Source organism: Nanorana parkeri, unplaced genomic scaffold, assembly GCF_000935625.1.
Source record: "Nanorana parkeri isolate BGI_ZX_2015 unplaced genomic scaffold, ASM93562v1 scaffold320, whole genome shotgun sequence".
NCBI classification, from domain to species: Eukaryota; Metazoa; Chordata; class Amphibia; order Anura; family Dicroglossidae; genus Nanorana; species Nanorana parkeri.
The window spans coordinates 500,789-510,029 of record NW_017306588.1 but is presented as its reverse complement, the minus strand read 5'-3'; the positions used below and the strand labels follow the sequence as shown (position 1 = coordinate 510,029).

Sequence of the window (9,241 nt, the reverse complement as noted above, 5' to 3'; positions counted from 1 at the left end):
GGGTAGCGCTGAAGGAGGGGGGCTGAGGGTGCAGGTAGCTGGTTTTGCCTAGGGTACAAAATAGCCTAGCACCGGCCCTGGGTGCAATGTCATTAATGTTGAATGGCACCCCAATGCACATGTATTGAGGAACTCCACAATGCGCAGATGGGAACCATTTGTGATGTTGTGGGTTACAAATAGAGAGTTTGAGTGCGTCGGCAGATCATTCAAAATGATTGGACTGCGCTAACGCAACGCTGCTTCACATGTGCCATGGAAGGTCTACAGGACAGACATTTGTGTGCTGAATCTTCTGCCAAAACAACATTTTAGGAGCTGAAATCCAACCTACCCGGTCTAATGCCTATAGGCCCGCATGGAGCCAATATAGTGCCCCCCATATACAGGATTGCAGGAACCTGATGACTTATTATCAGATTTAGATCCCTCTACATGAGCAGGGTGACGGTAATGGAATATCTTATCTCTCCAGATCCTGAACCCACTTCTGATCCTCATTCTCATTCCGGTGTTCGATCTGGGCATCTACCCGCTCGTCAAGCTGTGCAAGATCAACTTCAAGTGAGTAACAAAGTCCGGCCTCCATTCTGTGGCCTTTGCAGAGATTGCTGCTTGGTCTATAAAAGCATTCACCCATCATTATTCCTCCGCAGACCCCTTCCAAAGATGACCATCGGCATGCTGCTGGCAGCTGTGGCGTTTGCGGTTGCCACTGTTGTGGAGATCAAAATTAATGTAAGTAAAAGTCTTGTGACTTACTTGCCCCTTGTTACTACAGCAAATACAAGGGGTCTCCGGCAGGAGGAAGGAGGTCCTGATCCCTCTATATAGATCTTTATTATCACTAGAGGGATCTCCAGCAGGTGGAAGGAGGTCCTGATCCCTCTATATAGATCTATATTATCACTAGAGGGATCCCCAGCAGGAGGAAGGAGGTCCTGATTCCTCTATATAGATCTATATTATCACTAGAGGGATCTCCAGCAGGAGGAAGGAGGTCCTGATTCCTCTATATAGATCTTTATTATCACTAGAGGGATCTCCAGCAGGAGGAAGGAGGTCCTGATCCCTCTATATAGATCTTTATTATCACTAGAGGGATCTCCAGCAGGTGGAAGGAGGTCCTGATCCCTCTATATAGATCTATATTATCACTAGAGGGATCCCCAGCAGGAGGAAGGAGGTCCTGATTCCTCTATATAGATCTATATTATCACTAGAGGGATCTCCAGCAGGAGGAAGGAGGTCCTGATTCCTCTATATAGATCTTTATTATCACTAGAGGGATCTCCAGCAGGAGGAAGGAGGTCCTGATCCCTCTATATAGATCTTTATTATCACTAGAGGGATCTCCAGCAGGAGGAAGCAGGTCCTGATCCCTCTATATAGATGTTTATTATCACTAGAGGGATCTCCAGCAGGAGGAAGGAGGTCCTGATCCCTCTATATAGATCTTTATTATCAATAGAGGGGTCCCCAGCAGGAGGAAGGAGGTCCTGATTCCTCTATATAGATCTTTAGTTGGACCTCATTTAGAATGCTGTGTCCAGTTCTGGAGATCTCTGTTACAAAAAGATATTGATAAGTTTGAAAGAGTCCAAAGATGAGCAACAAAAATGGTGGCAGGTCTGAGAGGTAAAACATACCAGGAGAGAGAGACCGCAGGAACTTGATGTTCAAAGTGTTTCTTCCCCTCACTTTCTGATAAAACAAGAAGTAATAACGTTTCTCTGAAGGGAAAAAAAAACATATTTAATTAAGAAATTAATTCCATTCCTTTTTTTCTGAATTTCCAGGAGACAAATCCAACGATCCCGAAAGCTGGAGAGAGTCTTGTGCAGGTTCTGAACTTCGCTCAACAACCTGTCGCTGTTAGCATGCCAGGCAACACGGCGTTCAACCAGCCATCCCTAGCCAATGGAGCGTTCCAGGTAAGAGACGCACCGCCTGAACCGTCTCATCACCTGTCACATGGGAGGGGGAGTCCACCCGGGCTCCAAGCTGGTTGGTATACAAATATTGTTTGTGTGTTTTTCTGCTGCAGGATCCAAATTACGTAAAAGTAAATTTCACCGGCTCTACGACAGTCACTGTGCAGATTCCTGGAATCAACACTCCCTGCACATACAGCATTGATGAGAAAGAAGCATACTCCTTATTGGTGGATGTGAATGTCATGGATTCTACTTCGTTTTGTTCACCAGTAAGTTGGGAAGAGATATCCTATGTGATATATGGGTGGTCTGGGAACGGGGGAGGGGAAGGAGTTATTTGAATTGTGTTGTTTATGTTTATATATATATTTTTCTTGTAAATTTCTTATAATATTTTTGCATTGACTCGCCAATGCAATGCTGACATTTCTGGGTATTATGTATCATTTTATAGAGCCTTGTAGTTCCATATAATCCATAGTTGTAATATATTGTAGTACTGAATAGTTACAATGTAACATTCATGGGTTCCTTCTTCTATTTCTGTAGATCAAAGATAGCAATAAAAAGCCATCCAATGGATTAGCAGCGGTCAGGTACGTTACTATCTTGCAACAATGTTGTATAGTGAGAAAATGTTTCTCTGCACAAAACCAGAACACGGCATTGGAGTCGATGTACTAAATGTAAAACATTTAAAGTGACATTAAAGTCTAAATCTCCCCCCCTCCATGATTCTAAACATAAAATCGAACACCTTAACCACTCTAGCTTTCATGCCTTTATACCCCTGATGAACCAGAACAATTTTTACATTTCCTCTATGGGCCTGTTTATTCTGCGACAACCTTGTCATTACTTAAAGTGACATTAAAGGCAAAAATGTTTTTCCCTCCCCCCAATGTTAGTGTCAGCACTTACCTTTAATGATGTCTCTTAATCCGATCTTCTTCTTCTTCTTTCCTGTAGTTTTCATCTGTCCCTCCAGCGGTGCGGCGGCTCTCCGATCCAGCGCTGACTCCTCTGTCCTTGCTGGCACTTCCTGTCCCACGGTGTCTGCATGCGAGTGCACGCTGCTCCATAGACTTACCTTGCATCTCTCCTCGCGTCCCGGACAAAAATGTGATCTGCGCATGCGCCCGCCCCAAGATGCGTTGCGGCCGCCCGAGAATCTTCACATTTTCGGACGGGAGTGCGCAGGAAAGACACAAGTTTGAACCGCTTTTAAAGCGGGTTTTTTTTTGTACACTTTTTGCATAGATCTATCGCTTGCTGGCCTCATATACAGGTGAAACTCGAATAATTAGAATATGGTACAAAGTTCATTTATTTCACTAATGCAACTTAAAAGGTGAAACTAATATATGAGAGAGACTCATTACATGCAAAGCGAGATAGTTCAAGCCGTGATTTGTCATAATTGTGATGATTGTGGCTTACAGCTCATGGAAACCCCAAGAACCCCAAATCCACAACCTCAAAAAAGTAGATTATTACATGCAATCAATAAAACAAGGATTGTACATAGAACAATATCGGACCTCTGAGAAGTACAAGCATGCATATGTACTCAGGACTTGGTTTGGGCCCCTTTTGCAGCACTTACTGCAATTACTTTTGCACGATATTCTAATTATTCGAGTTTCACCTGTATATATATATTTATGCAAAAACACCGGAGGGTTTAATTATCCTTTAATGTATATTTTGTATGATGCGCTTTGTATATGAGCACATGTATGCGCCACGGCACGCACAGCACAATCATTTGTTCTTTTCTAATTTCTTGCAGATTCATTAATTTGCTCCCAGATACTGTCAACAACATACAGATCGGCGACACGGCGTTCAACAGTACTCCCCAGCACATATCGGACTATCTCACACAGAAAAGAGCAAAGTGAGTAGGCTAATGAATTGGAATTTCTAGGATTGACTGATAGAGAAGGAAAGAAAGAGAAAGAAAGAAAGAAAGAAAGAAAGAAAGAAAGAAAGAAAGAAAGAAAGAAAGAAAGAAAAGATAGATAGACTGATGTCAATGTGCACTGCATATATTGTTGGTGCTATATAAATACCTGTAATAAATAAAAGAGAGAGACAGACAGACGGACAGAATGTGGGGAACATAGAGATAAGTAGATAGATAGACAGACAGACATAGACAGACAGACATAGACAGACAGACAGACATAGACAGACAGACATAGACAGAGAGACAGACAGAGAGACAGACATAGACAGACAGACATAGACAGAGAGACAGACATAGACAGACAGACATAGACAGAGAGACAGACATAGACAGACAGACATAGACAGAGAGACAGACATAGACAGAGAGACAGACAGACAGAGAGACAGACAGACATAGACAGACAGACATAGACAGACAGACATAGACAGAGAGACAGACAGACATAGACAGAGAGACAGACATAGACAGAGAGACAGACAGACAGACATAGAGACAGACAGAAAGACATAGACAGAGAGACAGACATACATAGACAGACAGATAGATAGATAGATAGATAGATAGATAGATAGCTAGATAGTTATGCACAAAGCTGCCGAAGGCAGCCAATTGAATAGCCCAGCCGGAGTGAAGTGAGTTGAATGCTGTTCGGCTATTCACTTCTGGCCTGCACACTGATTTCAGCCATACATGGGCTACAATAAGCCGTACATCGGCTGCCTTCGGTCTGTATGTTCGGCTGAGCCAAAGTGCAGAAGGAGTTAGACTCAGCTGATCCAACATCTGAAGCTCAGGGGCCAAACAACAGTAAGTGAATAGCCAAAAAAAAACCCGCCAGCAAAGATGCCGGAAAAAGAAAAACGATTAGGCGGAGCTAGCAGTGACAGCTAGCCCCGCCCAACTGTTTGCTATTGGCAGGCACCTGCCAGAGTCTTCTAGCAGGTCCCGGACAATAAATAACAACTGGGCGGAGCCGGCCGGGACGTCACGGCCGGCTCCGCCCAGTTGTTATTGTTTAATGACAGATCAGCATCCTTTGGGAACGCTGATCTGTCATTACAACTGGGTGGAGCTAGTCGTGAGATCAAAGCTGGCTCCGCCCAGCTGTCCTTTGCGGGGAGAACGGCCGGCTTTCGGCTCAGTCGAGCTGAAGCATTATCTTCGGCTCAACTGAGCCGCTCAACCACCTTCGGCTGCTGTATGGGCTATAGTGAATAGCCCGTACAGCAACCCTTCGGTTCTACTGAACCGAAGGGCAGAGGTGGCCCAAGAGAGCCAAAGGATCAGCCAAAGCCACGGCTGTATCCTTTGGCTCAATAGTGAATAACCCCCATAGCTATTTTTTCCTCAATAGAATCCTTCTACTGCCTGTATACATTGTCTTATTGTTTCCTATTCTTCCACCAGAACCAAACTTAACGTGGATTACAACAACGAGAAATACACGATTGACCTGGGTTTACTGGACTTTGGTGGAGCATATACAGTAGTACTGAAGGGTGTAAGTAACATTTTGGTTTTCTTACCTTTCAAGGAACCATACAGTGATAGTGCAATGGGGTTTTGTTTCTGTTCTGATTTTATACATTATATGACCAAATGTTCCAGGACCCCTGACCATCACACCTATGTGAGCTTGCTGGACATCTAATTTTCAAAATCATGGCCATCAATATGAAATCGCCCCCCCCCCCCCCACCCTTTTTACTGCCCCCCCCCCCCCCCATGGCCATTACTGTGGGGTTCCCCCCTTTGCAGCTATAACATCCCCCACTCAGCTGGAATATCTTTTCACAAGAATTTGGAGGGTGTCTGTGGAATTTGTGATGTTGGATGAGAAGACCTGGCTCACAACTGGCATTTAATTCATCCCAATTGTGTTCAGTGGGGTTGAGGTCGGGGCTCTGTGCAGGACACTCGGGTTCCTCCACACGAGACTGGCCACACCGTGTCTTTATGGAGATGGCTTTGTACACAGGGGACAGTCATGGGTGGAACAGAAAAGGGTCTTCACCAAACTTACCACAAGGATGGAAGAGGACAATTGTCCACAATGTCTTTGTATGATGTAGAATTAACAGAACCTTCACTGGAGACACCGGAACTCCATCATTTGGAGGAGGATCCACATAGTTTTGGCCATATAGGTAGATGTAATAGTCAGATGTCAACTATATATGTGGGTTCGCATCACTGTTGGAGATGGAAGCTCATCATACATTTTATGCACGGCATCCTTATAAACCCTCATCAGATACTGATGTTGGATGAGAAGTCCTGGCTCACAATCGGCATCCAATTCATCCCAAAGGTGGTCATTAGGGTTGAGGTCAGGGCTCTGTGCAGGACACTTGAGTTCCTCCACCAAACTGGTCACACCATGTCATTATGGAGCTGGCTTTGTACACAGGGGACAGTCATGGGTGGAACAGAGAAGGGTCTTCACCAAACTGTTATCACAAGGCTGGAGGAGCACAACTGTCTACAATGTCTTTGTATGATGGAGGATTAACAGGACCTTCAATGGAGACACCTGAACTCCATCATATGGAGGTCTGTTCGGTCTTCACATACTTTTGGCCAAATTATAATAATTACTTCATCCCAGAAATGATCCTCCAATAAGAACCATTTATCTGTGAACTGACCACACAACATGGTGCCAGTGTGATATCTATCACACAACAACCCTTCATATTTATATATTAAATCTTCTCCTCTTGAAGTCAGAAGCATGTGGACGAATTATAACAAAGATAAAACACTCCCAGCTCCTGAAACTGAATTATTATTTGATAATATTTCCTCTGTGAGGTTCTTCAGATTGGTCTTTCACAATTACCAGCATTTCAGTCCCTGGGAAACAGGTAACCCCACCCACAGTCCACCTCAGCCCCACCCAGACCCTTGCCCACTTTTCAGACTGACATGCCCAAACCCTGGCTCTAAATATAAGGGGACTGCCCACTTGTGCCCCCCCAATCACCATAGTGCTTGCCTTATTGGGTTCCTATGCATGACACTGTGATCCCAGGACACAACGTCATCAGAACTGAGGTCCACGATATGGGACGGTGAATATCAGCGGCTGGCCATCTGACATGTGAACTTTTCCATACAGGTGGATACAACCAGTAAAGTTATTACAGCCTACAAGGTTACAGACGTTGACGCTAACAGCGTGCACGTGGCATGGCAGATCCCGCAATACTTCCTGCTGAGCGCCGGCGAGGTCATGTTCTCGGTCACCGGCTTAGACTTCTCCTACTCCCAGGTAAGGACTGATGAGTCTCGCATTGCTGGAAGGTAGCACAATGTAAAGGGTCACCCTACCCAGGGCTGACAGTTCAGTGTTTGGATCATGCTGGAGAGTTAAACCACCTGATGGTCTCTTCCGTCTCTCGGGGACTGTTATAGCTTTTGGTGTAAGGAGATCAGTATTGGGATCTCTTGGTTCAGGCGCCTCACGGATCAGTTCAGCGGATTTATTACAATTCGGGGGACAGAGAGGACTTTTCGGAGCCTTCACACCAGCAAGTTGGGTTGCAGCACATCGCCCCACCCACATTACCGTGTGCCATTTACACTTGTTGCCTCAAGGCAGCCCATTCATTGTGAGTGGAAATCTCTCATAGGTGAGGGGGGAATCGTTTCTTAGCCAGTTGTCACCGGAAATGGTGTCCCCATTGGAAGATTTCCACTTCTTCCTGTTCTGATGGCAACTCAAAGCATTTTATTTTTTCATCACTTTTAGGTTGGAGGTCAGATATAAGACTGAAGGGAAGGATGGAGGTCATGTAAAAGATTCGGAGGTCAGATAGGAGACTGAAGGGAAGGACGGAGGTCAGATATAAGACTGAAGGGAAGGACGGAGGTCAGATAGGAGACTGAAGGGAAGGACGGAGGTCAGATATAAGACTGAAGGGAAGGACGGAGGTCAGATAGGAGACTGAAGGGAAGGACGGAGGTCAGATATAAGACTGAAGGGAGGATATTAATGTTATGATTAGGGTTGGGTAGTGAAGTTAAGTGCCATTGTCGTGGGCTTGCTTTGTTTTGGAGGAGTTCCTCTTTTGGGGTATAGTTTGAGGTTCCCTTGATTGTGATACTTCCACAGTCCTCATAGATGCCTCCCATAGGACAGGATATGTCGAGCTGGTGATGTCAGATAGTATTCTTGGTGCTGAAGATGTATTTAAACTGTCACCATCTGTTATATGTTCATTTGTGACCGGCACTCTTTGTTTCTCCCAGGCTCCAAACAGTATGAAGTCCGTCCTCCAGGCTGGGTGGCTGCTCACTGTGGCTTTTGGCAATGTGATTGTGCTCATTGTAGCCCAGGCGGGAACCTTGGCACAGGTAACATTTACTGATGAACTATGGAACTCTCTCAGCCTGGATACAAATACAAGTTCAGAGCCAGACAACTTCCCATGTGCAGATTTAATCTCATCCACCTTTTTTTATTTCTCCAATAGTAAATATAATAGATGGTGGATGTGCAGGGAAAATGCCGCTGTGTGCAGATGAGGGGTTCAGGCTGAAACATTGATCAGAGGGAGATAGAGAGATACAAAGTAACATTGTTTATAAACATTGATCAGAGGGAGATAGAGAGATACAAAGTAACATTGTTTATAAACATTGATCAGAGGGAGATAGAGAGATACAAAGTAACATTGTTTATAAACATTGATCAGAGGGAGATAGAGAGATACAAAGTAACATTGTTTATAAACATTGATCAGAGGGAGATAGAGAGATACAAAGTAACATTGTTCTATGAATTTGCAAATCAAAGGGAAGAGCTTCATTCGGCATATGATATCAGTTAAAACAACCTGACAAGGAAAGAAGAAAAGTTTTTTATCAAAACATTTTGTTCCTTCTTTAGCACCTATTAACCCTTAGCTTACCCTAACCTTTTAATTTCTATTTATATAACCATTAATATTAAAACTTTGTTTTAGTTTTTTTATAACTTTATTGTTTTCTTTTTACTGACACAGAAAACAAAATCTTTATTTCATTTGTATATTCTACAATACAGCATAATACATTTGTATATACTTACACAAATGGAATTACACTCTCTGTCTCACCCTGCAGTGGGCGGAGTTTATCCTGTTTGCGGCACTCCTGGTCGCCGTTTCCATCATCTTCTCCATCATGGGATACTTCTATGTTCCCGTGAACCCCGATGACCTGAAAGAGGACGACGACCAAGCTGACGATATCAAGAAGCCGATACCTGACTTCTACGAGACCACCTTAGACGCCGCCATGGAGGAGAAGAAGACAAAGATCTAGAATATAGAAAATAAGCTTG

General features: G+C 44.1%; 1 protein-coding gene across 1 annotated transcript in view; it reads left to right on the top strand.

The window, feature by feature from the left end:
* Window positions 1-9,233, top strand: part of LOC108788335 (solute carrier family 15 member 2-like) — a 42,410-nt gene extending 33,177 nt beyond the window's left edge. Inside the window, exons 14-23 of the mRNA XM_018558085.1 lie at window positions 476-564; window positions 657-738; window positions 1,800-1,934; window positions 2,048-2,206; window positions 2,487-2,533; window positions 3,730-3,837; window positions 5,320-5,413; window positions 7,034-7,186; window positions 8,167-8,271; window positions 9,022-9,233. Coding sequence (XP_018413587.1) covers window positions 476-564; window positions 657-738; window positions 1,800-1,934; window positions 2,048-2,206; window positions 2,487-2,533; window positions 3,730-3,837; window positions 5,320-5,413; window positions 7,034-7,186; window positions 8,167-8,271; window positions 9,022-9,222 — 1,173 coding nt within the window. The 3' untranslated portion in view covers window positions 9,223-9,233. The remainder of the gene's footprint in view (window positions 1-475; window positions 565-656; window positions 739-1,799; window positions 1,935-2,047; window positions 2,207-2,486; window positions 2,534-3,729; window positions 3,838-5,319; window positions 5,414-7,033; window positions 7,187-8,166; window positions 8,272-9,021) is intronic.
* Window positions 9,234-9,241: the final 8 nt, after the last annotated feature.